Source organism: Diachasmimorpha longicaudata, chromosome 10 (assembly GCF_034640455.1).
Source record: "Diachasmimorpha longicaudata isolate KC_UGA_2023 chromosome 10, iyDiaLong2, whole genome shotgun sequence".
Taxonomy (NCBI): Eukaryota; Metazoa; Arthropoda; class Insecta; order Hymenoptera; family Braconidae; genus Diachasmimorpha; species Diachasmimorpha longicaudata.
In genome coordinates, this window is record NC_087234.1 from 2,584,111 (window position 1) to 2,610,125 (window position 26,015).

The window sequence follows — 26,015 nt, forward strand, 5'->3', positions numbered from 1 at the left end:
ATCGTAGCGGTGGCGCATGAACTACGACGGTGAACGTGCATGTTGGATTTTTAATTATTTATTTACAAATAAATGATAAAGCAACAAAACATTTTAAGCTGAGTACAAACATTTACAAACCTACTACAAATCATAGAATTAGTTCTTTTTGAAGTAATCACCTGACGGTTATCTACATACGTATGTAGGGATGACTGCGCAATGTTCGACTGCGCAGTTGGTGCAATTCCACGGCGTTCACTTTACTTGTAGAGCGAAGGCATCTGGAAAAAACACGATATTACTCGGTTAAAATCATCGTCCGATGTACCAAGTACCTTCGCGACGTCGAGAATTAATTCGTTAACATTGGCCCCCCAGTGTTCGTCCACGGAATAAGTGCTAGTAGTAAAAAACATTCGTGTGAATCTCCTCACCAGACAAGTGAGCAGTGTTTAATAATAATGGCCGATGCCGAGGGAAAAAAATTGACCGAACTTCGGGTCATAGATCTGAAAACTGAGCTGGAGAGACGGGGTCTCGATAAAACTGGAAACAAAGCGGCTCTTCTCGAACGTTTGTCAAAGGTAAAGATCGTAATTCCTTGGTTATCAAATTTTTGGTAGGTCACGAGGAAGTATGGGGCTATTCGTGGATGCCAATGGCCTTGTCGGGTGCCCGGGCGTCGCGTGGTTTACACCGGCGCCATTTTAACCCTATTGATTACTCGCACGTTGACATAGATGCTCATTTTTCACCCAAACTAATTTTATACTCAACGCTGTAAGGCCCAGTGTTGGACATTTTTGTCTCCAATACTCGACATTTTTTTCTTCTTCTATTTATAAAAGAAAATCAACGATGAACGACTTAGTGGCGTGGTTCCCAGGAACGGAAGTCTCATGAGTATTCTAATGATTTCAGGCGATTACCGAGGAGGGAGACGATCCAGAGGCGTACCTAATTGTTCCCTGTGGTGGAACAAACAAGATAAGCCCTCGAAAAAACAGTGGTACGTGTTATATTTATGTTTTTGGGTTTCTCAGGTGAATGAGAAGTTGACATACTGAGAAAATATTATTTCTGGGGAGAGGCATTGATGGTATTTCCCTGAGAAAGAGAAACACTCCAGATAATGGAACGTACCTAGATTAATGTAATTTCTTGTCATTCATTATTTGCATTAATTTATCGATATATTTGTCCTCAGTTACTGGATCAAACCCTTCGGAAGAGTCTCAAGAAACGCAGGAGAGTAATCATAAAGAGGAGACCGTCGATAACAGTAAAGAAAATCAGCTGACAATCAGTGAAGAGACAAAATCTTCAATGGCTGAAGTGGAGGACAACCCGGCAGCTGAAAATGTAAATGCCATGTCCTTGGAAAGAAGGGTTAATGGGCGGTTTTAAATCTTGAATATCTCGATTTTTTAGCCGATTACTTGAGAGTTTAAAAAGAGCCTTTATTGGATCGAATTGAATTCTTTCGAAAGGAGATATTGATGATTTAAGATAGGCTGTTGTACCTGGGATGTTTTCATCGTTTCTTTTTAACTGGGAATTGAACGATTCAATTAATTTATCGATTAATTTTTTTCTCAGGAAACCCAAGAGACTGCTGAACACGAAGAATCAGTCAACGAAGAAGTTAAGAAGGAAGAGGTGAAGGGAGAACAGAAGGAAGAGAAGGAAGAAGAGATGAAGGAAGAGGAAGAAGCGATAAAGGACAAGAAGGAAGAGGAGGTGGAGGAAGAATGTATGGAGGTAGAGGCAGTGGAGAAGGAGAGTGTTAAGGAACCTGAGACGATTGTGATGAACAAGGAGTCTGAGAAAAAAATTAGCCTTGATGCCACTCCAATCGCTCCTTCTCCTCCTACTCTATCATCTGATACCACATCAGCGACTGTTGAAGCTAACGGCATCGATAATGAGGATTCCATCAATTTGACCATCGGGGAGGACGAAGAAAACCTCCTAGCCGAGGAGGTACGTCAATTTTTCAGTTTCTCAGGGAGAATCTTTGGTTTTTAATTTTTTTCAAGTCCATCGATTGAATGTTATTCAAATTTTGAAAAAATGTACAGCAATTTGAGTGAACTAACGATGAATAGGACTATTTTTTTCAATTTATCTTCATTATTTTAAAAAAATTTCAATAAAAAAAGTCTAATGAATAATTTTTCTACTTGCAGACAGAGATGCACGTCAGGCAGAAAGGTAAGTCGGACCCTTATCTCCAGTCCCTTTTTTAGAATAAAACCCCTCGAAACGAACTCCCCAAGACCAATGAAAAAAAAATCGAGCAAATTTCCCTGTGGATAATAACCAAAATGAAATAAACATCGGTGGATCTCCAAGCACGTAAGTAATGTTGAAAAACCAGAGCGGTTGGACTCAAGATCGAGGAGAATCGAGCCTAAATCTCCAGCCTAAACCGCATACGAGTTGAGAAGACTCATCAGCGGATGCCCCGGAACTTACCATTCAAACAAATCAACCATTTTACCGTAAAGTACCTCCAATAATCAAATTTAATAAGAAAAACTCGTGAAGTTGTACCAAACAAAAATCCCAAGTAAGCGAATCCAGACTGGGAGAAATGATCTTCAATTCTGGCAAGTGACGTCATCTCGAGAAAAGCTCCACTGCAGCTCCCGATTCGAAGATGCCGGCCATTTAAAATTCATTCAAATTCCGTTAAATAGTGTAGATAAAGTGATAGAGCAACGTTGGATCAGTTAGAAAAATAATAATTCATCATTATCACAACTGCACGGAGCGATTTAAATCGATAAAAAAAAAAAAAATTCTATTCCATTTTTCGTTGTTTTTTCTTTAATTTCGAGACAAAAGAAATGACAAAGAACGATATTTCCAGGCATTATCTCACAGTTTGTCTTTCAGCAAACGAAACTAAATAATTATTAACGTGTGTAAACACAACAAGCTGAGCGAATCAGCTCTAATCCACAATTTAGCAGAGGACGATGTGTTTGGGGGCGAGAAAACTTTTATTTCAGGCACCGAGATATCACCAACAACTACTCGATCCAAATCGCATTCATCATGGAACCACAAAACCCGACCAAACAATTCCTTAAAAAAACTATTTATTAAAAAAAAAAAAAACCAAAAACAGTTGGGGATGTTGACGACACTGTACACTAGTTGGCTTGATTGTTCCTGCAGATGGTGGGGGTAAGAAGAGAATTGAAGATAACAGCAAGAAGGGAGATTCCAAAGGTAGCAGAGGTGACACTGGCGGCAAGGACAGCGGATCCAACGCAACCGGGAACAAGAACAAGGACGATGGAGGCAAGAGGTTGGTCTCACATTGCTAAACAAAAAAAAAAAAAACAAATATACAGTGCGTCACGTTTATCCATCGAGGCTAATATGTTTAGGGAAATGTATAAAAAATGTATTTCGATAAAAAAAAAAGCGATTGAGCTTCCTGGATTACGCCATCACCTGGATGTAACAGTTCTACGAACCAACGCTTAAACCTGTTTCCCACAAGATTAATACGACAGTTGACACGCAAGATTTCACTTTTATTCTTTCGATTTTTTATAACTATATTTGGGTTGTTTTGGACGTTTGGGGGTGGGAGAGGAGGGGGGGAGGGGTGATATTTTCACATGCTGGTGGGTGCGAGGTGCATTGTCAACTCTGGAAAATATGTCGAGGGCTTGATGTAATTTTGGCTAGCAAACTTTCGAGATTGGTGAATCAGCAAGTGGATGAAACAGTTGGATCACATCAGGAGGAATTATGGAGGGATCAGCGTGCACTTTTTGAACGAGATTACAAGATTATGAAGAAAGAAGATTGAAGATTTTTCTACGGTGGATTTACGCGACAAGGTGTGCCAGTGGAATTGATCGAAAGGGGATTAGGGGAGAGGAAGGATTGCTAGCCAATTTTTGGAAACTCGACGTAGTTCCAGGGATTGTTTTGAGCCTCTTGTAGAATTCATAAATGGTTTGTTGGGAATGTGGGAGGTGCGGTTTTTTTAGATATAGATATATTTAATTATTCTTTATGGATTATTTATTAATGAGTGAAGACGTTTGAATTTGATATTAATATTGTATTTTTTACAGCAGTGAGTCTAGTAACAAGGGACAAAAGAGAGATGATAAGGGTGAGCGTAATTGTTTATTTATATTATTATGATGATTACATTAGTGAGCAACAATAATTCATTAAATATAAGTGGGAAGTACTTTTCTATTTACATAAAATGTCCATGTGATTTCGGTGAAAGATTTTGATATATATTTACACCTCCATTTGAAGCCACTTATTTTTTTCAATATCGTGAAATTATCGATTAAAATTACTATTCACATCTTGAAGATTTAGAACTAATTTTTTTTTTCTTGTTAATGCAGACAAGAAAATTACTAGCAATCCTGCGAATGCAGGCAGCCGAAACCTGTGGGTATCTGGGTTATCCTCAACGACTCGTGCCACCGACTTGAAGCAGATTTTTTCGAAATATGGAAAAGTTATTGGTGCTAAAGTTGTGACTAATGCTAGAACTCCAGGAGCCAGGTGTTACGGCTACGTGACAATGTCTTCTAGTGAAGATGCAGCCAAGTGTATTCAGCATCTCCATAGAACTGAGCTGCATGGCCGCGTGATTTCCGTTGAGAAGGTAAATATTTTTTCCAATATGTTTTTTTTTTTTTTGTTAAATCATTAGGTAGGAAAAAGTAAAAAAAATATTCTTGTGCTAAATTCTCTGTTTATTATTATTTATTTTTAACAATTCTATTGATTTGTTTGTGAAACTAAACATGTAGATGCCCTATAGGCTCAGAGAAAGCCTCACTCTGAGGGAAAACTCGGTCATTGCCTTTGTTTTCTTCAACTTCTATTTTAACTTCTCCAGTTATGTTAATTTATTTATTTTTGGCTAGGCCAAAGGTGATTCCCAACAAGGTCACATGCGTAAACGTGAATCGACAAATGGCAAACCCGAGAAGAAAGATGAAAAGGAAAAGCCTAAGGATTTCCATCACGACTCCGCATCCGATAAAAAAGAGAAAGTCGAGAAAAAAGAGGCTGAAGACAAAGCTGGTGAGAAGTCTGAGGAAAAGGCTAACTTGGACGAGAAGAAATCCGACATCAGCGAGAAGAAGGACGAGGGTAAGGACGGCGATGCGAGGTCAACTAAATCTACTAGTAAAAAGCCAGAGGGTGAACGTAAACGAGATGAAAAACGTACACGTCCAGCTGATGGTCATCGTGCCTCCAGGTCCCGTAGTCGTGAGAGACGACGAAGGGACGATGTCCTGACATTTGCAAAGATCAGGGAGGAGAGGGAGAGACAGCGTCTTCGGGATCGTGAGCGTCTTCTTCGTGAGGAGGAGCGTCGGCGTCGTGAGGATATGGAGCGTCAACGGGAGATTGAACGCAGGCAGAGGGAGGAGGCAACACGATTAGAGCGTGAAAGGGAGAAGCTGAGGAGAGAGAGGGAGAAGATCGAGCAGGAGAAGGCAGAGCTGCTCAGGCTCGAGCGAGAGAGGCAGAAGGTGGAGCGTGAAAAACTTGAGAGGGAGCGACTCGAACTCAAGAGACAACAGATGAGACTCGAAGAGAGCAGGAGAGTACCCCCTCCACCTGCTATCAAGAGGTCCTCCAGTGACAGAAGGGATATCCGGGAAATGTTTGCTGAACCTGAGAGAAAAAGGTTGACTACTGAGCACAGCAGGCGACACAGCCCTGAAAGGGTCACTGATAGGAGAACGGAACTTCTTGATCGTGTTTCGGATAGGAGAATCGATGGACCACCTTCTGGAAGATATGAATCTACGAGGTAAGCTTTGTGGTGATGTCTTTTATGTGGGGATTTCAGTAAAATTTTCATTCCTCTTGACTTTTTGGGGAAATCGTGTCGTTGAGAAACTATTGAGGATAGGGTTTTCAGGTTAGATTATTATTTAATGTATTATGCAGATTTATTAACGTAAACAAATGTTTCTACGTTCTCAGTAAACTTTTTAAAAATTAACAAAACGTTAGGAAAAAATTGTAAAAATATACGTACGACAACAACAATTTGTGAGTCATTAAATAATGATGAGGCTTAGAAAGTATATTTTTTTGCGACTTTTACGATATTTTTAAAAATATTCTTGATTTTTATAAAAAATCAGAAAACTTTCAAAATCGCAAATTTTAAAAACTAAAGTACATTTTCTTTCATATGAGAAAATTGAAAGTTCTATCTTGAGGGATGATCAGTGAAATCACTGAAAAATTGCATTTTTTCAAATGATAAAACTTGTTTTAATAAACAATTTATAAAGAATGAATTTCCACATTTAAAAATCATTTGATCGTGATGAAAGATTAATAGCAAATTGTTTTGTGATTCTCAGATCAACTCAAGATCTCGCATTGAAAAAACGTGGAAGTGAATTTTCATCGCGTAGCAGTCGTCCAGAAACATTCACTGATGTCTCACGAGGTAGAGAGGTCATCGTACGACGTGAGGCTCTACCGACTGCAACATCAACAATTGATCCACGTCAGGTGAAAGAGAGGTGAATAAACCATGATTTGATATTTTCCTTATTCTCAAATTAATGATCCTAAGGTCTGGCTTATATCACTCATCCCACGGTAATTTGTCAACATAAGATGGAAAATTGTTCTCTATGTTCCACCTCGTTGACTGTCTAATTTGTCATTTCATTCATGAAAAAGTGATTTAACAATTTTTCTCTGGCATTTGTCATGTTTAGTAGATACGAAAGACCCAGCAGCACATCTTATGGACGCAGTGAGCGTGAAGTGCGACGTAACGATGCAGATAATCACAGAAGTTCCAGAGACTCTGGTCGTTACAGTGATAGCTCAAAACCACCGGGTTCAAGCTCACAAGGACGTAAGTTGCCTTCATTACCCTTATAATTCCACTGTTCATTTACTTTGTTTGCAATATCTTTCAGCTCTGACTGTATTTCAATTTTTCGAATAATTCATTCCTTCACTCTCCGATAAACAAAAATTATAATCCCCAATTAATCACTAGGAAGTAATGAATCATTCTACTAACGGTAGTGAGGTGATGAGAAAATGACATTGCTTATTATCATTTCGTCATTCTAAACTGATTTTTAAATCATTTAATCAAATGTAATAGCTGATTCTTTCATTTTTGATGAGATAATAATTTACGATGGCAAATTATTAAACAAATATCAAACAGACGTGAAGTAATGAATTATTTCAGTTATTCTACTCCAATTGCATTTGCAAGACGCAACTAATCAATTTTTTTTTACTCAAAGAAAAAATTAAATTTTCTAGGTGACAGTCGTTACAGCGAGGGTAGTAGAACACCCAGTGGATGGCACGGAAGTGCACCATCCTCAAAGTCTTTCAACGCAGTATCTAGCAGTGGTAGCCAACGAGGGGATGGTAGGAATGAGCCATCGAGCTGGAGTAATCGTTCATCAGACAGTGTCAACAGATGGGTATCCAGTAGTTCTGGAAATACACTGAGACATCCAGGACCACCAATTGGATATCAGGGTGGTCCCATTCAGTCCATGGGAATTACAGCACCCGGCACAACTCCTTCTAACGAACGCTTTGACCCGTATAAATATTCCATGCCCAGTTTGAGAAAGTATTAATCTTGAAAAAGTGAAACTAATTAGTTGAAATTTTTTCGATTAATACGCATTCAGCACGCGTACGTATTATCTGTACAGTTCTGGTGGTCATTTTTTCACCAGATATTTCATTTATTCTCATTAATTTTTCTTTTCTCCATGAATTTATGTATATTTGTTTATAGAATTCGTAAATCTTAAAAACTTAAAAGAGAAAAATCATCTAAAGTAGGAGAGTTGCGTGAGAAACATTCACGCGGCCTTTCGTCATTTGTTTTGAGGAATAGGATGAGGAAGTTAATTAGTTAATCATGCATAATAGAAGAATCAGGCAAATGTTTAGCCACACCATGAAAAATTATCAAATGTTTTTTGGTATATTGGTATGTGTGCCGACCATTCTCAATATTTTTAGTTTGTTTTGCAATCATTCTGGTTAATCAGTATAATGATAACGTCGCTACTGATTAAGGTATGAATATTTGCGTGAATTCACATGATATTGAATGTAGTGGGAGAAAAATGTTTATACCTGTAACGTTTAATCTCTACTTGATAGGATTAATTATCATAATAAATTGACATTTAAGATGCAGAAAGGGTTTTTTTTTTGTCATGTTATTTACTTTGCGATGAAGGAAAATTAGTGCAATAATCCTGAAAATAAATTTTGGGCGATACTTACAAATTTTTACGCGTTATTCGGGGACGTCAAAGTATTTTTTAAATTTTTTCTGTAATTAATTGATGCTTTTCTGCTTTTGTAGGTGAATAGCATTTTCATTTGAACCCCATTTAATTGTCAGGTGCCAGACATTTCATCGTTATTTTACTTTTGTAACATTGTGGAATTGAATTTGAATTTGATTCAATACTTAGATAACATTTACAAAATCTAAAAAAAAGCCAATTGAGTTTTCGAGGAATATGAATGAGATAATGGAAAAGCCTGAAAGTCTTTTAAGCTGAAAGCATTTTCTATTAATTATTTATAAATAATCAGCATTCCACTATGAAAAATATGTGTTCAGAACTATAACATCATTGAATATTCTTAAATCAAACTTGATAAAAAATTAAACAATAGTATTTGTTCCTATATGAGACCATACTTCATCAGACAATTCTGGGAACAATTTTTTCCTCCACGGAATTGGTACATTAATTCAACGGGGACTTCAATTAATTAACGATTAATTATTTAAAATTTTACCGTTACCATAATCCTAGTCACAAAGAACTATTCAAACTTTTTGAATTCATATTCGGAAGAAACTTCATTCATCCGCGAGAAATAGTTCACATGATTAATTTCTATTGTCAATGAGATTTACGATAAAGAAATGTGTTAATGAGCGATGTTATCAATGCCAAACAGTCACGCCCTGTCCCATTCCAAAAACCCCAAAAATTTGATCTTATCAGTCCTTAAACTGGAGCACTTTCATTGAAATATTCACATTGGAATTGAATGAGGTACCGAGAAAAGAGAAAGAAGATTTCATTGGAGACTGAATCACAATCTCATTCTCGTAACGAATCATCGGACACCGGAGTGTTTATCACGATTTTTTTTTACCATGTTTTTTCTCAAAAGTAACAGGTGGGGAATGAAACCACTTTCCCTTGGATATGGGGACGGGGCGTGAGGGATGGCGCCTCAAGAAAAAAAAAATGAACCAAGAGGAAAGGAGAGAGAGTAAACTTCTTCGTTCGGTGGTAAGTATGTCGAGGTCTTTTCACGGACAGTCGTGTTGTAGTCAGGACTGTCCCTGCGACTACCAACAACTCTACGCACTTCCTATTCGATTTTTGCCGGCTCAACACCAAAACAAGGGGTTTAAAAGTCCGAGGGAATACAGTTTTTTTTTACATACCTTCGCGACTTTAAACTCCTGATGAGACTGGAGTACTGTCGAGTGGGAAAATAGTGGATTTTGGCTCCTGTTGAGTTTCTCAGTTTTATTTTCATCGTGTGAATACGTTGAGTGGTGATATTCTTCCGGAAATTGTAATGCTAGTGGATAAATAATGCAGTTTACACTGAGGATGTCTTCATGGGTGCTGGGTAAGTACTCTGTCATCAAGAGGCTCACTCGGGACACGTGGGAATGGCCAGTCAACCATTGTCACGATTTTTCTTCCTCATGTTCGAGGAAGTTCGCATAAAAAAAGTAGAATATTTTGAAGAAAAATGATGAAATGGGCTGAATTATTAATAGGACATTCGATAATAGTTTTGACTATTCCAAAAATAATGTAGATTTGAACAAAAATCGAATGTCTTCAGAACCAACTCAATTTCTTTGGTGAAATGGTAAATTAGGATAAGAGATTTTTTTAATGAAAACTGTCTTTTTTTGGTTTAATTGTGTGAACAGGTTGATAGGGGAGTGATTCAACCGAAAAATTCATTATCAACGCAAATGCACTTATCCTAGTTTACCAGCTCACCACAGATTTCACTCGTATGAAATCACAGCCTGTAAGAGCTAGAATCCACTAGTTTTTTTTTTAAACGTTATTTTTCACCGTAAAAATGAAAAATTACAATTATTACTCTACTCTCATTGGCCAGCTGAGCCTTATGGATTGCGGCGATAAACATTATCATGAGACATATTTTGACGCGAAAAAACATGTAATGCAGTACTTTTTGAGATATTGGGGAGAGAAAATTTTTCGAGTTGGAAGATTATTTCTCAAACTCGTTGAACTGTTGAACTGCACACACAGTAAAAAAGAATTGTAAATACTCTTTGTAGAGATTGTTTAAATATTAGAGGTGAATGGTGTCTTAAATCATATGCATAACATGTTTTAAAAATAGGATTATGTTCTGTATTTTCTCAAATTATTTAGGCGATTCCTCAATTGAATTGAAAATTGTGATTTCCTTCGATTTTTCATTAGTTCTATGATTTTTCGAGAATCTAATGATTTCATGTATTCATGAAGTTGATTGAAAAATAATTATTACGGGGCTAGATTGGAACATCTTCCCAAATTGATGTACGTAAAATTCATCGAATCGACTTGTCAAAAGGACCTCGCATATACGATAGAAAAATTAAATTAAATTAAATTAAATTAAATTAAAAAAGGTCACGGGGGTCGCACCTGTGAGCTTTAATCAAAATATTGGGTTTCACTTTCAGCGACAATTTCTAATTACTCATAAAATCACTTTATTTCTTCATGATTTCCTCTGATTTCTGATGACAATCAGAAATATCTACAATTTACCCCATATCTCAATGTTTCCCCAAATTAAAATACCGATTCCGAGGATATCTTAATTAATCTTAGAGAGATGATTTCTTCCTTAAAGAAATAAACAACTAAATAGTTATGAGACGTTTTTCCCTTGTCTTTTACAAAATAGTTGATACCGTCATAATTCTTTTGTAATCTGGGGAACGTAAATTATTCTCGCAGTCAGTCATTATCACATCTGTCATGAGGGTAATTCAGTGATCAGGGGAGCATTGAAGTTTGGAAAATAGTCATTGGCAAAATGAAGTTGATGTTGATATCTGGGTTATTCGGTTCAGTAACAGGGTACAACAATCAAGACGTGAAAGAAGAAATCCGGAGTTTTCGTTCCGGCCATCGAGTGCTTCTCATTTCTTCGGATATTATATTTTTTTTCTCTCTTCTCACATTGTGCCGCTGGTTTTCTTCCTTTGTTAACGTTCGCACGCGCCATAAAGACGAATCATTTTGATTCTGAATAGTATCTCTTCCTTTAATTGGGTGGAACGCCCACGCCCCGGTATTTATGCTCGACACTAGAGAGTTATTCAGGTCATGTCTACGAGAATTTCATTCATTCGAAATTCGCAGAATATCGGATATTTTTTTGCTATTGCGATGATAATTTTGTTAATTACTTTCACTGGACTTTTTTGGGGAGAAAAAATACTTTAAAAGTGCTGAGTAAGGAGGACACTAATGAGCTGGAGAGAATATAATGAATTAGAAGTGGAAAACAACAAAATATAATAACGATTTTGTTATTTTCATTCGCATAAAATTTTCAATCGTATTCGCAGTTTCATCGATGTAAAATCAATAATAAAGTGGTAAAACGAGATTAGACTCAGGATTTTAACTATTAAACTGTTTTTAATGAATATCTTGGAATCTAGGGGAGATAGAATATTTTTTATTAGAACGTTTTTTGTGGAACGAGTTGAGATCTACAACAAATGTAATCACAAAAATTACGATATCTCTCTTAGATTCGGAGATATTGCTCAAGTAATTGAACCTGGTTTACTACTTTGCTACAGAAATGAAATTATCAATTTGGAGGCGCAAAAAAGAAAATAAAAAAATTAAATGGAAAATGCTAATCTTCGAAAAATGCTGACTAAAATGAACGTTAACTAAGTTAAGAGGAGATGAATAAATTAAAAACAGGAAAAAACTAAATGCAATGACGATTTTTAAACGAAAATTGAAATCGAAGAGACGAAAAAAAAATTTAAAATGTAAATGGAAAAAACAAAAAGAGAAAATTAAATCAATTTGACTGTTGTAGGCTTTTTTTTTTATTTGAATGACCATAAAACTTTCACCCACATCCGCACGTAAATATTTTCCGAGCTCTCGTTGTTTACTTTTGTCATCCCCGAGTGACAATTGCGGATGGTAACATTCTCCTTTGTGATGTCGATAAACCCATTTAAATAATTTTCTTTTCTCCGGACTGTTGACAATGTTTTTTTGTACCTTTTCATTTCGAATGTCTCGTGACTGATGGCCCTTTGAAATTGATCTTCAACTTGGAGATTCCCTTTGAACTCTTCCATCGCATCTCTTCTTGGTCGCATTAGCCTTTATTTCGGGAGATGGAGAGCTCATGGTGTGTACAGACCATTCAGCTAGCACGATGAATCACAGCTCGTGGTGTATGGGAAGAAAGGCACACTTTCACGGCTGGGGTAACTTTCACCGTCGATGGAGCCGCATAGGCCTCGTAATGGGAATTGAAAAATCCTGTTTCCTACCTCTGTGACACGCACGTCATTCCATCAGTCTGAGTTTTGAAATTTTTTCTGCTGTTTTTACATTGAAATTTTTATTTCGTGGTGGGGGGGGGGGAGGGGATACATTTTTGGAATGCTAATTAGACAACATTCATTGTTCTAGAGGCCCTCAGGAGGATTAGATGCGTGATATGAATATGTCCGGAGAAATTTCATATGAATTAATTTTTGAGTGGGAAGAGTAGGTCTCGAAGGAATTTGCACAGTATTTTGGAGAAACTACGCAACAAAAAAGTGCTTTACTGGATATATTAATTTATTGCTAAAAAATGTTGAGATAATCTTGTCTAATACCCGGGGAAAAATTATTTTTACTAACTATTTATTTACTCAAAATAAGTATTCGTTTTATTAAAATTATCTTCCTGGGATTGATCGGATCATTCCCAGAGGAGCTAATTAGTTGTAATTATGACAATCGCATTGCTCTTGGGGATGACCATGTTGCACAGAAATTTAAATACAATTCCTTGATAACATTTAATTTTTATAATTTTTGGATTTTTTAGAGGGAAGAATTTTGATAAATTTTTTCATGTTCAATGGGTGCGATAAAAATACACAACTTTTATTGCATATGTCTCTTCGCAAAAGCTTTAAATAATCGTATTTAGTGCCAATGTCTTGCAAATTAATAGGCAACTGCCCATGAAATTTAATTTAATTTTTCTAAAAGTGCATTAAATATTCAATTACGAAAGGTGCTCATCGAAATTTCCAGGGAGAGGGTCTGTCTGCACATTTAGTGGTTAAAATTTAACGAACTAGTAGCTGAACTGAAATTTTATGAGCTAATATCCCGAAATAATCCCGGAGAAGGTTCAGGTCATACCTAACGATGAAAGTTGATTCTTCCACGAAAAATGGAAAGCCCGGATCTGCGAGGCACGTGGTGTTACATCACTCGTTGTGTAATTGGGGATTTCCGATTGGAATTTTCATGCTGGTGTCACCTTCGATGGAGACCTACTTTATTTATCATGGTAATAAATGATGGCATTTAATATGTTATTACTCATTCTCATCGTTCCAGGAATTTTTGTCGCTTCTCTGTCGACACTGGGGGCTTGGTCCTATGAGGAATATCCACAGTATCTTCATCCCCGTGAGTATAAAATTATTAAAGATTATTTCAGCAGTGAAAACCTTATTTATTTATCGATTTTAAGAATTTTCAAGCACTCCGACTGTTTTTGCTACTGTAAAGTATTTTTTTACATGAGCATTTGAGTTGTGGACATTTTGTAACGGTTCAGTTATTTCCTCTGCACATCTCAGTTTAAATCTGCAAATTGACCTATTAAAAAACATTTTTTAATCTGAAAACGATTAATAAATGGATTTTTAAGGAAGATTAATGCGAGCTTATTTAAAAATTACACTTTGCCAAAATTATAAATACTTTCTTTAAATAATTTAGTTAAAAATCTATCCCAAAATCCATTCTATTCATTAAAAAACCGCCAATTATTTATTTATGGACAACAAATAGAGAAATAATTCAGAACGAAAATTAGTGTCGAAATAGTGAAGATTCATGATTTCTCCTAAATTTTTCTCACGCCATTGAATTCATTACATTTAATTACCTCAATTGATGATGGAAATGAGTTTAGAATATCCCTCATTCCAAACTGTAAACGACTTGAATATTCATAACATCGATAAATAAATAAATAAATCATGAGAAAATTCACACTTCTCAGTGAGGATTTTCCATGAAAAAAAAAATAATATGTAAATCAGGATATGGAGTTCGACCCCAACAGTCGCACTACCCTTTAACAAGAAGATGGAGTGATTCCTGGAATGATGGACCCCCGAGGAGTCCCCTGTACCGACGTGACACGCAGGACCCCTCGAAGATGCAGTACACGAGACTAGTTCGACAATCAGAGCCCCGGTCTGACCCTCTCATGACCATCAGCGAGACCCTGGGGGCCCTGAACACTGTGGGAAGTTACATAGTGAATATGACGAGAGGAGTTGACTCTGAGAGTCCCCCTAAGGAGTTACCCTCAGCCATCTACACAATCTCCAAAAATATTCTTGGGAGGAACGTCACCGACAGCATCGCACCTCTGGTGCGAGGGGTAACATTGCCCTTGAGACCCTCAGCAACGTCTGCAGCAGCTCCCGAGGCCCAGAGTACAACCACTGTGGAGACTGTGATTAACAGGGATAAGGAGGCGGCCTCCTCGACGTGCACCACCTCCGAGGGAACTCCGGGCAAGTGTCAGGACTTGAGTAACTGCCCTCAACTTCTTTTGGATCTCACGAAGTTGAGGCAGTCCCTGTGCTTCAAGAGCTTATTTGTACCGGGGGTCTGTTGTCCTGTTGATAAAGGGGATGGATCCAATGTGAGGTATAGTATATTAATAAATTTCTATTTTTCAAGTCCCAATATTATTTGTTATTCACGTGTGGACACTTTTTACGCCGCCAGGGAATCGCATATGGCTCCGGTTATAATACTATATTAATTAATTAATTATTTTCGAAATTTGAAGAATTCTATTCATAATCAGAATGTGATAAAAAACGTGTTTTGTGTAAAAAAAAATATTTGGTGGTCTAAGCAGACTTGGAAGATGAGAATGGCTTTAATTTTTTTAATGAAAAATCATATCACATATGGCTCCAGTTATAATGCTATATTAACTAATTAATTATTTTCGAAATTCAAAGAATTCTATTCATAATCAGAATGTGATAAAAAACGTGTTTTGTGTTTAAAAAAAAAATCCGATGGTCTAATCAGACTTGGAAGATGAGAATTGCTTTAATTTTTTAAATGAAAAATTATATTTCGTTCATCAAAACCATTCAAACCATTCTATTAATTGGGGATTCGTATTGCAAACATTCCTAGACCATCCGGCCACACTCGATTTTTTCTACTGATTCAGACGCAAAGAAAGTCATAATTCATTTAGAATTTCCTCAATTATGTTTCAATCGTAATCATTAGACTCCCTTTCCTCTCAAGCATAATCAAGGCTCCTCGTATGATGCATGAATGCGTCAAGTAACCGTCAACTTTCTATGATCAGATATAGAAATTTAATCGACGATAAAATTGTCATTTGTAGCCCAGGGACGGGTTCATCGGTCAGTGAAAGTGGACGCCCGCCGAGGCCTCAGCGTCCAGCTAAGCCGGTGACACCGCGGCCAATTCCTCTCTATCCGATAGCCACTTCCACCGTCAGCACCGTGCTCAAGCCACTTCCGGTAGGAAATGGTTCGAATGGACTGGACGGGGTCGATAGTATCGAGAATAATTTTATTCAGGACGACGAAGGCAAGCGAATACTATATTATTCATATTTAAGGATGTTTATACAAAATCGCAAACATTAAACATTCATATTTACTGACAAATTACCTAATAAAGTTTGAGGTATAAATTAATTAGAGGGGAGTGGGGAAAGGCCGTTAAGGTCAGACCACCTGGCACCACTCAATTTATTTATTAAAAATTGGGAAGAGAAAAATGGATTGATTTACTTCTGGAAAAACTAGTGCGATTAATTTTTCCAACATCAGGGAAATTAATTTCATGTGCTGGACTGTTGTCAGTCGAGTATTTGGGATTTTTAAAAAATATAAATAAATAGGATTTGCGGAAAATGGATAGACATCCTTAATGACTATTCTCTATTTAATAAATATTTTGTCAACCATCCGGAAGAATGTGGAGTCAGGAATGCTGGAAAATTTCGAGTTGTTGGAGGCGAGGAGGCACTGCCAGGACGTTGGCCCTGGATGGCAGCGATTTTTCTCAGAGGAACAAGGAAAACTGAATTCTGGTGCGGAGGGTCTCTCATAGGACCTCGCCATATTCTTACAGCTGCACATTGCACCAGAGACATGCGACAAAGACCGTAAGGAACAAACGAAAAATCACAAAAGTATTCTCTAACTGGCATTATGATTTAAGGATCTGAGCTGATCGATGAGCTATGATTTTTAGATCAATATTAATCAGTGGCGAATCGATCAATTCGATTTTTCTATTGAACCAATTGTTGAAAATCACTGTTATATTAAATTATTAAATTAGTGTCGCTTGTTATTGAGTGTTTCCTCCCGATAAAAAAATTATAACGAAACAAATTTTAGCTTTGCAGCCCGTCAATTTACAGTACGTCTCGGTGATATTGACCTTGAACGTGACGATGAGCCATCATCCCCGGAGACATATGAAGTGAGGGCAGTTCACGCGCACAATAAATTCTCACGAGTTGGTTACTACAACGACATTGCTATACTGGAATTGAGTAGATCCGTGAGAAAAACCCCTTACGTCAGACCAATTTGCCTGCCTCAGGGTCGTTATCTCTCCGAAGTTTTTGCTGGTACAAGACCTACAGTCGTCGGCTGGGGAACGACTTACTACGGTAATTGATTGATTTCCCAATTTTCTAATTTTTATCTTTTCAGAGGATGAATTTAATGACTATTATTGATGGAATTTTCCCAGCTTTCCAATCCATTGAGTATCTTTGAAATTAATGGGCCTGTAATAACATAATTTTTCGCTTCTTTCGGTTGATCGAGGCCCACTTTTATTTCTTGTTTATTATTCTTAAATTTGTTTTGAAGGGTGCCGGTCAAGTGAAACGTAAATTATCTCGTTTATGAGAGCATTAAAGCGAGAGACTTTTTATTCTTCACTTTCATTAACACTTTTTATATCAACATTCGAACAAGCCCTTGTTTCCATTTATTATCCGCTCAATAAAAAAATCAAATCATTCCCTTTTTGAGTTCTAAATAATTATTTTCTACTGATGGTGATGTGAATAAAAATTTTTTAAAATGAAAATTAAAAAATATTAATGATGGGGGGAGTTACGACGTTTTTCAAACTTCTATTTTTTGTCGGATATTTTTTTTATTTCGTAAATTAGCTCCAACATTTCTACGGAGAATAAATATTGATTAATAGTGAAGGGCAGGCTCATTATGTCCTATAATTGACTTTCCTTTATGAACCCTGTCAAACTGAAGTTAATACAATTAATCAACCCTGTCCAACTGAAGTTGATACAATTAATCATATCTCACTTTTCAATTTTAATTTTCCTAAATCTCAGTTTCATTTCCTTTTCTTTAGAAAAAATTGAGATAAAAATTCCAACATCGACATTTTCCATTCTTCGTGGTCTGATAAATGACCACATCTAGTAAATGGACAGATATTCTCGTAAGAATATTTTTAATGTCCCTTTATCTCTCCCGGAACCAGAGAAACCGCAACAGAACACATCTTTCCATTTACCTCAATTGAAATTCCTCTTCACTTCCTTTTTATTGCTCTTAGCATCATCTGATACTTCACTCAAACATAAATAAACCCATATTATCCCCTTCCCTTTGCCTTTCAACTACTCTGCGATTCCCCCCTCTGGTCCCAGCGACCTGGATGAAGCCGAAAAACATTTTTGGGAATTTTCCGCAGGGGGAAAGGAGAGCACTGTGCAGAGGCAGGCGGTACTCCCGGTCTGGAGGAACGAGGACTGCAACGCAGCATACTTTCAGCCCATAACTGGTAATTTTTTGTGCGCTGGATACAGCCAGGGTGGCAAGGACGCGTGCCAGGGTGACTCCGGGGGTCCACTTATGCTGCGGGCAGAGGGCAAGTGGATGCAGATTGGTATCGTATCGTTTGGAAATAAATGTGGAGAGCCTGGATACCCGGGTGTCTATACCAGAGTCACATCGTACGCCGACTGGATCAAAACTAATGTGAACTGATTGTTTTTTTAATTCATTTTTCGAATTTATTCAGCTCTTCCTGACGATTTTATTCACTTTCAATTGATGAAAACCTCTTCTCGGATAATTCTTCCACCAGGTCCCTCAGTAATTGTTAATCAATGAACAATTTAACGAATGATAAACTATTATTTTAGTCAATAATTAATTGTTGAACAGAACTTCATGTTTAAAATTATAAAACTGATTTGAATGTTTCTATCAGTCACTTTGTGCGTTCATTTGATGAAAACTATTGTAAATTAATTTTATTAATTAACTTGTGGAACGTTTCCCGCTCTCTTTGTCAACATTATTATCTTCAACTGACCAAAAACTATTCAAGTTTTTAATTTGTTCTTCCATTGAGTTCATTAATGATTCCAGAGTAGTAAAAATGGTCGATTAATGGGGAATTTCACGAAGGAAGAATTATTATTTATGTCGATAATTTATTTGAAAGGATTAAACTTCATACTTCATTTGAATGTTGAGAAATTCCCGACCTGTTGGGAAAAAACTTCATTTAGAATTCTTAAATTGGCTTGAATTTCTTGAAAACCTGGAAAGAGATCCAAGAATGGCATTTGTTCGCGAATGAGTATAACATTTAGATTTCTCCAGTCTCTGAAACAGGGACACGATTCAATGCATTATATTCCTGCCCATGGGCTACTTAAGTGGAACAGAGCAGATCCATTGTGAGAATTGAATTGTTCTTCGCTCGAGTTGTTTTTTAATACAAAAATTAGGGGAGTGGGAACTATTCTGATTCTGCCCTGCATCGCTCGATCTAGTGTTTCAAGCAATTGAGAACGTGAGTTTTTACTTTCTGTACATAATATTTGCACATTCCAAGCAGTTATGGCCGAGTATATTATATTAATAAGTTATTTAATGTATTATAATGTGAAATCTGTACATTGTGTGATATCAATAAAATTTGTGGAGTTAGAAACAATTGAAGGTGAATTATGATTTAATGACATTTAGGTACATTTCAAAATTATCAAGTTTTAATTTAAAATATGGAAAATGTTGCAAAAAAAAGGGCTCACCAGAAGGTGGAGAGTATCTCAGATGAGGACTTGAAGAAAATCATCAAGGAGATGGTTAAAAAAGCTCTGAATGACAATGGTAATTGATCAAATTTTTATCATAAAAAAACCCCAATATTATTACCTTTTCTATCATGCAGATCACCTAGTGAAGCTCCACAAGAGAGTCTGCGAGGAGTGGTCGTCCTATCTGAACACGGAGCCCCAAAAAACTTCACTGGAGGCACCTCCACCGGAGAATAAATCCCCAATGACGATGAACGTCCGCAAAAAAATTGAAAAACCTCAAGTAAAAAGTAAAACATCTTCCAGTTCCTCGAAGACCACCCGGAAAGTCACCCGAAAGGATCACGAAAATCGACAAAAGGCTCATAAACAACCTCGTCCTGAACCGGAAGACAGCAAAAGGAAGAGGCTAAAAGAGGATGAGGTACTTTAACCACACTTATTACACTTTAATTCCTCGTGATTACGCAAATTCTGGGGTACGATTAGGAGAGTGCACGATGGAGAAGGGAGAGGGCGTGGGAATTCTACCATCAGCAGAAGAGATTCCAGAAGGGCTGGAAGATGCGTAAGAACTGGGAATTGAATTCCTGGTTGAATCAGTTGGACTCGGTGCTTCATCAGAAGTACTTGAGAGAGCACAGGCACCAGGTGCAGTCGTTCTACTGCCAACCGACGTATTATGGGACGGATATTCCGGACGCTTTACACCAGCAGTCCATGCAATACCGATTGACGAATCCAAATTATTAAAACTATTATTTTTGCAAGATAAAGGCAGTTATGGTTTTAAACAATAAATCGTTGTATTTATATCTACTACATAAACCAACGGAATTATTAAGAGTATATTTGACTAATCGAATGATTTTCCCCCGACTTAAGAGAGAAAATTGAAAAAGAAAATTAAAATATTAATATTAAAGTTCTTTGAGTTGAACAGTCTTACTAGTTTTGGTTTTTTGTTCTTTGGTAGAGACTAGATAATAACTTTGGTATCAGGAATGTTACAAAGTTCACAATACGTTGGTTACAGCTGAGAATAAAGCGAGAGAGAAATACGAGTTGGAAGAAAACATTAAACATTCTCACGATTTAAACCGCTCGTTCTCCTTCAGATTGAGTAACGCTTTCTGTACAAGCGCTTCTAAATTATCAGGCAAACCCAGTTGTATTTTCCTCGATGGAGTCTCATTTTCTGACTTCGGAGGGAGTGATTCAGTGCCCAATAATTCACTTATCCCCAGCTTCTCTCCATTCTTCCCAACATTTTCATCGAGAGTCGTTTCTTCGTAATTTTGAGGACTAGGGTCCTCAAGATTATCCTCGAGAGCATCAACGTCCACTCCAGCATATCCCTCGAGTAATTTTGCCGTAGGAGAGGGTATTGCAGTGTCCAGTTCACAAATTCTTGCTGCTAAAATTCTAAAAATGGTGGAAAATTAAATTTCAACTCGTTCACAGTGACATCTCTAATTTCGTGGATGTTATTCCTTTGGAAAAATGGTTTAAGAAATAACACAGAGGAAGGTACTTACTTGTTAGCTTTTTTCTGATGTGCAAGTGCCAGGGTTTTGTCATTCAGAGCTTCGAGCAATGCAGAACACAGACAACGCAGATCGGAAATGGCTGCTGTTGACTTATGGGAGGGAATATTTGCTCCTTGCTGCAGCAATTGCTCAACTTGTTTCAGGGTCATTATCTTTCCGGCAGCACCATTGCCCCCTAATTTGATGGATCCTTTGACTTTTTTGCTGTCAAGCATTCCCTGTAAGTTAAACATATCAATCTCACCTTTACCATTCATTTTTATTCTGTTCAATATAAAGGTGGAGCATTAAAACGTTTAATAAACTATGAAAATTCACATCAGATTAAAATAATATAATTCATTGTGAAAAAATATTGGTCAAGAGGCCTCGAGAAATCAAAATTAATGAACTTATGGAAATGGTTTTTGTTAGAAATTATGCATTTACGTCTTACAATAATATACCTTGTACTTTGATAATGATTGTCTTGCCAGTTCCTTCTCCTCCAGCACCTGCTGCAGACGATTTTGCAGATATCGATTTTCGTTTATGAGAGAATCCAAGTCCACTGGTTGGGTAGCACAAAGTGCTCTGGCCAACTCATGATTCAAGCGATGGGATTTGCATTTGAAGGCATCTCTCTCAGTTTCCAATTCCAGTTTTTCGTCCAAAACTAATTGCAAGTCTGTGTGCAGTTGAGTGCACTAGAAGCAAAGATCAGAAAACAATTCTTGTAATTTCGCTGGAAATTCCTGACGTTAATAAATTAGTGGAACTTCTTCAGGGAATTCACCTTGACATTCAGCTTTTCTAATTGTTCAATCATCTCTTCTCGTTCGTGAACAGCTGGAGCAAGTTGACAATTATTCTCCTCGAGATTGAAATTATTACTTCGTCGGAGAACCTTGATGTCGCCCTGGGCATCGCCGAGTTTTTGTCTGAGGGTTTCCACCTGGAGTTTTAGACATTTGTTCTGCTCTCGTAGCTCTGCCACTAGGTCCATCATTTTGTAGTCACCGTCCAGAGTATATTTTCTGTGGAATTCCATAGAAAAGTGAAGAATTAATTTCTGGAGATTGAAAAATGGCGGAATAGTGACAGAATAGTTTTTCCAAGTTGTCTCCTTCGTTCACCAGATATTCATGACTTCATAAAATTCATGTCAACTAATTTTTGGAGCAGCACAATCATCTTAACACCTGTGGTCTATACCTGAGTTCCTTGGAGTCAGTAACTTGTCTTTTGTAGCACCAGAATCTCTCCTGAATCTTCTCAGCCATCATCTTGAACTGATCCCTCTGTTTCCTGCACTGCTCCAACTCCTGGCTGAGAGCAACCAGAGCTTCAGACCTCACCTCCGCCTTGTTCCTGATCACGTCAGATGCATCGTCCTCAGTATCCTTCACCTCCAATGCTTCAGCCATCTTTCCCGCAATTAAACCGTGCGATAACTCCCAGTAACACTTCAACAATCAGCGACCATCACGTTCCCTCCCTCAGAGGTTAAATCCCAATCCTCAAGTACCTAATAAAAAAAAATACTTATCAGTGTTTCTTCTTATCATCAGGGGGCGCTCGTAGTTGTCATTTCAAAAAATTATCCTTTCCCGCTCTCCTCCCGCCCCTCTAATATCCCCTAGAAATCTCCAGACACTCCCTAGAAACATCTCAAAAGCAATTTTATTTTTTTGTCTCCTTAAAACAGAATTTTTACTTTGATTTTAATTGTGAAATATCAGCTAGTCCTTTTGCAAAATTGAAGTTCAGTCTCTCAATTGACTAGCCACCATGACGTCACGCAATCTCCAAAGCCGTCATCCTACCAATCGTATTGGCCAAACTGTTTGATTTAGCCTAGCTAAAAAGAGTCGTGTGTTTCGTGTGCTCCTGTCTACAACTCCCTGAAGTCTCCTCGCGGAATTATCAGCATTTCATCAAAATTTCACTTGAAAATCATCCGACGAGTGCAATTAACTGATCAACTTCATCATGACATCAACTGGAACCTTCCAGGGAATGGCCGAGGGGCGTAACTCCAGCAAGTAAGTGAAAAGTTATGGTTTTTTTGCGGATTCTCAAGACAAAGGGACAAAGAAAATTTTCTTTCCGAAAATGAGATTTTTTTTTTTTGGTCTTCTTTGGGGTTAGGATTTTTGGGTCAGGGGGTGGGATGTTTTTTTGGAGGTTTTATGATCTGAATGGCTTGGTGGAGATGTCGGAAGCGTCCTGAGGGAGCTTTTGGAACTGCCGGCTAGGATCGATGTGTTTACTGAATGATTTTGACTTCGTCGAGAGAATTTCACTTTGGGAATTGTTTGTTTGGGATCTGAGCTGAGGATTTTTCATCTTTCGCGGTGTGGAAAACCGGTGGAATTGCTCCGGGGAAGTACTGGGGAGATTTCGCCTCCATTCGTATCGGTTGTAACCGGATATAACCAGATATTTCTCGTATACGAACTGTTGCCTCAGGATTTCCCGGTTTTTTACGGAACAAATTGCGACAAAAGGTGAGAGGAAGTCGGTGGATCGAGTGTTAAAAACGATTTTTTGATTGAAAGAGATAGAGAGTGCAGGTGAAGCGTTGAGATTTTGTATCTGTTTGGTATCTGGAGTTTATTTTGAGTGAAGGGTAAAGAAAATTTTAGGATGAATCGACTTTAATTGATGAAGATCCAAAAAAAATGGCAAAAACAATTTTTTTTCAATTTTCTCTAATATTAACTGCTGATGAAATTGAAATTTAGGGGATTAACTAGGGAAATATTTGAGAAGCTTGGGGGTGCAACGATGAGGGTGAAATGACTTTATTAATCAGTAAAAATGATTTTTGTGATTGAACAAATAATGCTGCGACTAAAGACCAGGAATTTGGCATTTATTCTTTATCTAAAGTTCATTTTGGACCGATAATGAAGAAAACTTTACGATGAGTGAATTTTATCATATGAAAATTGGGATTTATTTGATGGTCTGGATTTTTGAAAACCTTTGAAGATAGAAAAATCATGAAGAAATAATTTTATAATGATTCAAGACGGTTTTTTATACTTAAAAAAGTGAGATTGTTACCAAATGATGAAAATTTATTATTTATTCTCTGGTTAAAGTTCATTTTGAATCAAAAATAAAAGAAACTTAATGATGAATCAGTTCTAATTAAGGACAGCATGACAAAAGTGTAGAACAATTTGCTTTTTAAAATTTTATTTATATTTCTCTTATCAATGAAATTTCAATTAAGGGCTTTTATTTGACACTCTGCAGTTTTTTTAAAGAATCAAAATTACATGCACTTTATTTTGATTTCAAAGAAACTGAAAATTTTATGACGAATCACTTTTATTAATTTTTTTTTCATTCTTGCTTGTAAATGGGAGCTTCCTATCTGAGAGATTATTCTTTTATTTCTCTCTTCATTTTATTTCCATTTGATTTTTATCTAAAGTTTGTTTTGGGGCTTACAAAAATGTCTATTAAGGCAGCATCATGATGAATTAATTATACTCATTAAAAAAAATACAAAGAAACGAACATTTTTACTATCGACTCTACCATTCCGGTTCTTAAAATTTGATTATGGGAGTTTACTCAGCAATTTTATGTTCCCCGAAAAGCTTTGGAGTTTTTGCGAGGGTTAGCCAGTTTCTAGGAGGGAAAAATGAGGGCGTTGGCCTCCCCAGGGGTGCACGAACCCCTCTAAACCGCAACCCTTCGAAAAGACCCCACGAAAAATTCGCCGAAAAATCATTTCGTTCTCTTCCACTGGCGAAAAAAAAATCACCTCGTAAAGAGATTATCGCAGACGATTACGAAAATCACTGATAACTCATGATGTTGCAATCTCATTAGCGAGTAATTATCTCAGCAGAAGTTGTCAATCGTGTTTTTACGCCGGCTTGGACTATTTTTACTCGCGAAATGAATTATTGTGGCTGGTTTTGATAGTATCCTTTGTGTTCTCCAGGTAACAGGTGCAGCATTGTGGAAAAATGAATGAGTGTGGGAGAGGGGAGAATTACAGGGGAATAAGTAAAAAAAAAAAAGAGGGAAAAAGTCTCGTTTTTTGTCTGGACGATGAGTCAGAGGGATGTGTCCCTGCCCCGTCGCAGCTGTCCTGATTGCCTGTTAATAATTGTGAGTTGCTACCCGGGCTCGCACTCACCACCTATAGCTAGAGGATTCCAGGATTGTGGGGTAAAGTGGGAGAGCTATTTTACCAACGGAGCGAGAGGATTTTTCATCGAGAAATAAATTCGCAGATATTTTCGATTTTGTTTTATGAGCGATTTGTTCATTTTATTTTTTCATTTTTGTTTTGAATTTATTGGGTTATATTAACAGTACCAACGGGTTTTCTTTCAATCTTTCGATGACGAATGGATAAAATTCAATGTCTCCTTTTTGTTTTTCAATTAAAAAAAAATTGTTGGTGTTATTGAACTCGATTAATCGCTTTCAAGAGGGTGGGAGTGTTGCCATTAGTTTGTGGTATAATTTTATTTCTTAATTTTTGATAAATTTAACTGGGAAATTTTATAATTACAATTTTGAACGGATCCAGGGTGCAACAACCTCCGGTGTAGAAACGCGAATTTATTTCTAGATGCACTTGGCCTTGGCTCGATTCACAGCTGAAGGTTCGACGTTCCAAACTGATGAATAAGTTATTTTAGTGACACGCGACTTGTGAGGGGGTGAAGTGCGTGCACACGGGGAGGGGGATTGTCCATTTTGTGGAAAATAGGGGGTGAGGGGGAGGGATGATTGTCCAGACAATGTAACCACATGACTGGGTTTGGCACGATGGGGAAAATCGATGAAGCAGGCGAGACTGTTAGCTCGTATTTGTCAAATATCTGGCGACTGGCTGTTACCAAGCGATTGTTCACCTGGGGAACGTTTTTTTTTTGTTCGAGGGAATTTGTGGCTTGACTCACTGTTGGTTTTAGTCAGTGGGGTTTTGATTCCAGGCCCCGCCAACAGATTGCGCCG

At 37.3% G+C, this 26,015-nt stretch overlaps 4 protein-coding genes and 1 long non-coding RNA gene across 12 annotated transcripts in view; 4 read left to right on the forward strand and 1 right to left on the reverse strand.

Moving 5' to 3' along the window:
- The first annotated feature begins 224 nt into the window (after window positions 1-224).
- On the forward strand, window positions 225-8,212 carry LOC135166456 (SAFB-like transcription modulator). 5 transcript variants are annotated; one of them, XM_064128673.1, is made up of 12 exons: window positions 225-566; window positions 904-991; window positions 1,190-1,344; window positions 1,582-1,965; window positions 2,172-2,196; window positions 3,148-3,301; window positions 4,086-4,126; window positions 4,377-4,642; window positions 4,908-5,806; window positions 6,372-6,536; window positions 6,738-6,880; window positions 7,306-8,212. In XM_064128673.1, exons 1-12 carry the CDS (start codon window positions 444-446, stop codon window positions 7,632-7,634), a joined length of 2,772 nt encoding a protein of 923 aa, XP_063984743.1. In that variant the 5' UTR covers window positions 225-443; the 3' UTR covers window positions 7,635-8,212. The 5 variants fall into 5 exon arrangements, with proteins under 5 accessions (XP_063984743.1, XP_063984744.1, XP_063984745.1 ...); XM_064128674.1 differs by having other exon boundaries at window positions 6,741-6,880; XM_064128675.1 differs by having other exon boundaries at window positions 4,089-4,126.
- Window positions 8,213-8,329: 117 nt separating this feature from the next.
- LOC135166461 (proclotting enzyme-like) lies at window positions 8,330-19,388 on the forward strand. Of its 3 annotated transcripts, XM_064128690.1 has the most exons (8): window positions 10,419-10,625; window positions 13,389-13,650; window positions 13,701-13,772; window positions 14,414-15,032; window positions 15,760-15,968; window positions 16,359-16,551; window positions 16,790-17,067; window positions 18,132-19,388. In XM_064128690.1, exons 2-8 carry the CDS (start codon window positions 13,506-13,508, stop codon window positions 18,425-18,427), a joined length of 1,812 nt encoding a protein of 603 aa, XP_063984760.1. In that variant the 5' UTR covers window positions 10,419-10,625; window positions 13,389-13,505; the 3' UTR covers window positions 18,428-19,388. The 3 variants fall into 3 exon arrangements, with proteins under 3 accessions (XP_063984761.1, XP_063984762.1, XP_063984760.1); XM_064128691.1 differs by lacking the exons at window positions 10,419-10,625; window positions 13,389-13,650 and adding an exon at window positions 8,330-9,681; XM_064128692.1 differs by lacking the exons at window positions 10,419-10,625; window positions 13,389-13,650 and adding an exon at window positions 10,343-10,398.
- Window positions 19,337-20,244, forward strand: LOC135166470 (uncharacterized). Of its 2 annotated transcripts, XM_064128728.1 has the most exons (4): window positions 19,337-19,394; window positions 19,479-19,564; window positions 19,626-19,915; window positions 19,981-20,244. In XM_064128728.1, exons 2-4 carry the CDS (start codon window positions 19,537-19,539, stop codon window positions 20,242-20,244), a joined length of 582 nt encoding a protein of 193 aa, XP_063984798.1. In that variant the 5' UTR covers window positions 19,337-19,394; window positions 19,479-19,536. The 2 variants fall into 2 exon arrangements, with proteins under 2 accessions (XP_063984798.1, XP_063984797.1); XM_064128727.1 differs by lacking the exon at window positions 19,337-19,394 and having other exon boundaries at window positions 19,427-19,564.
- A 28-nt stretch (window positions 20,245-20,272) lies between these two features.
- Window positions 20,273-22,548, reverse strand: LOC135166465 (coiled-coil domain-containing protein 149). Its single transcript, XM_064128722.1, has 5 exons — window positions 22,236-22,548; window positions 21,817-22,057; window positions 21,488-21,727; window positions 21,030-21,259; window positions 20,273-20,916 (listed from the first exon to the last, which is right to left on the reverse strand). Exons 1-5 carry the CDS (start codon window positions 22,445-22,447, stop codon window positions 20,580-20,582), a joined length of 1,260 nt encoding a protein of 419 aa, XP_063984792.1. The 5' UTR covers window positions 22,448-22,548; the 3' UTR covers window positions 20,273-20,579.
- Window positions 22,549-22,652: 104 nt separating this feature from the next.
- The window catches only part of LOC135166474 (uncharacterized), a 28,584-nt gene continuing 25,221 nt past the window's right edge, over window positions 22,653-26,015 (forward strand). The window contains exon 1 of the long non-coding RNA XR_010299690.1: window positions 22,653-23,065. This is a non-coding gene — a long non-coding RNA (uncharacterized LOC135166474). The remainder of the gene's footprint in view (window positions 23,066-26,015) is intronic.

Excerpts from the sequence above, each read along its gene's own strand:
- LOC135166461 (XM_064128690.1), top strand. The coding sequence starts at position 13,506 with ATGAAAGTTGATTCTTCCACGAAAAATGGAAAGCCCGGATCTGCGAGG. Across the intron at positions 13,651-13,700 it reads GACCTACTTTATTTATCATG|GAATTTTTGTCGCTTCTCTG; the intron begins GTAATAAATGAT and ends TCATCGTTCCAG. Across the intron at positions 17,068-18,131 it reads CTGGGGAACGACTTACTACG|GGGGAAAGGAGAGCACTGTG; the intron begins GTAATTGATTGA and ends AATTTTCCGCAG.
- LOC135166456 (XM_064128673.1), top strand. The coding sequence starts at position 444 with ATGGCCGATGCCGAGGGAAAAAAATTGACCGAACTTCGGGTCATAGAT. Across the intron at positions 2,197-3,147 it reads GATGCACGTCAGGCAGAAAG|TTGGCTTGATTGTTCCTGCA; the intron begins GTAAGTCGGACC and ends ACTGTACACTAG. Across the intron at positions 3,302-4,085 it reads AAGGACGATGGAGGCAAGAG|CAGTGAGTCTAGTAACAAGG; the intron begins GTTGGTCTCACA and ends TATTTTTTACAG.
- LOC135166465 (XM_064128722.1), bottom strand. The coding sequence starts at position 22,447 with ATGGCTGAAGCATTGGAGGTGAAGGATACTGAGGACGATGCATCTGAC. Across the intron at positions 21,728-21,816 it reads TAGAAAAGCTGAATGTCAAG|TGCACTCAACTGCACACAGA; the intron begins GTGAATTCCCTG and ends CTTTGCTTCTAG. Across the intron at positions 21,260-21,487 it reads AATCATTATCAAAGTACAAG|GGAATGCTTGACAGCAAAAA; the intron begins GTATATTATTGT and ends TTTAACTTACAG.
- LOC135166470 (XM_064128727.1), top strand. The coding sequence starts at position 19,456 with ATGGAAAATGTTGCAAAAAAAAGGGCTCACCAGAAGGTGGAGAGTATC. Across the intron at positions 19,565-19,625 it reads AAAAGCTCTGAATGACAATG|ATCACCTAGTGAAGCTCCAC; the intron begins GTAATTGATCAA and ends TCTATCATGCAG. Across the intron at positions 19,916-19,980 it reads AGAGGCTAAAAGAGGATGAG|GAGAGTGCACGATGGAGAAG; the intron begins GTACTTTAACCA and ends GGGTACGATTAG.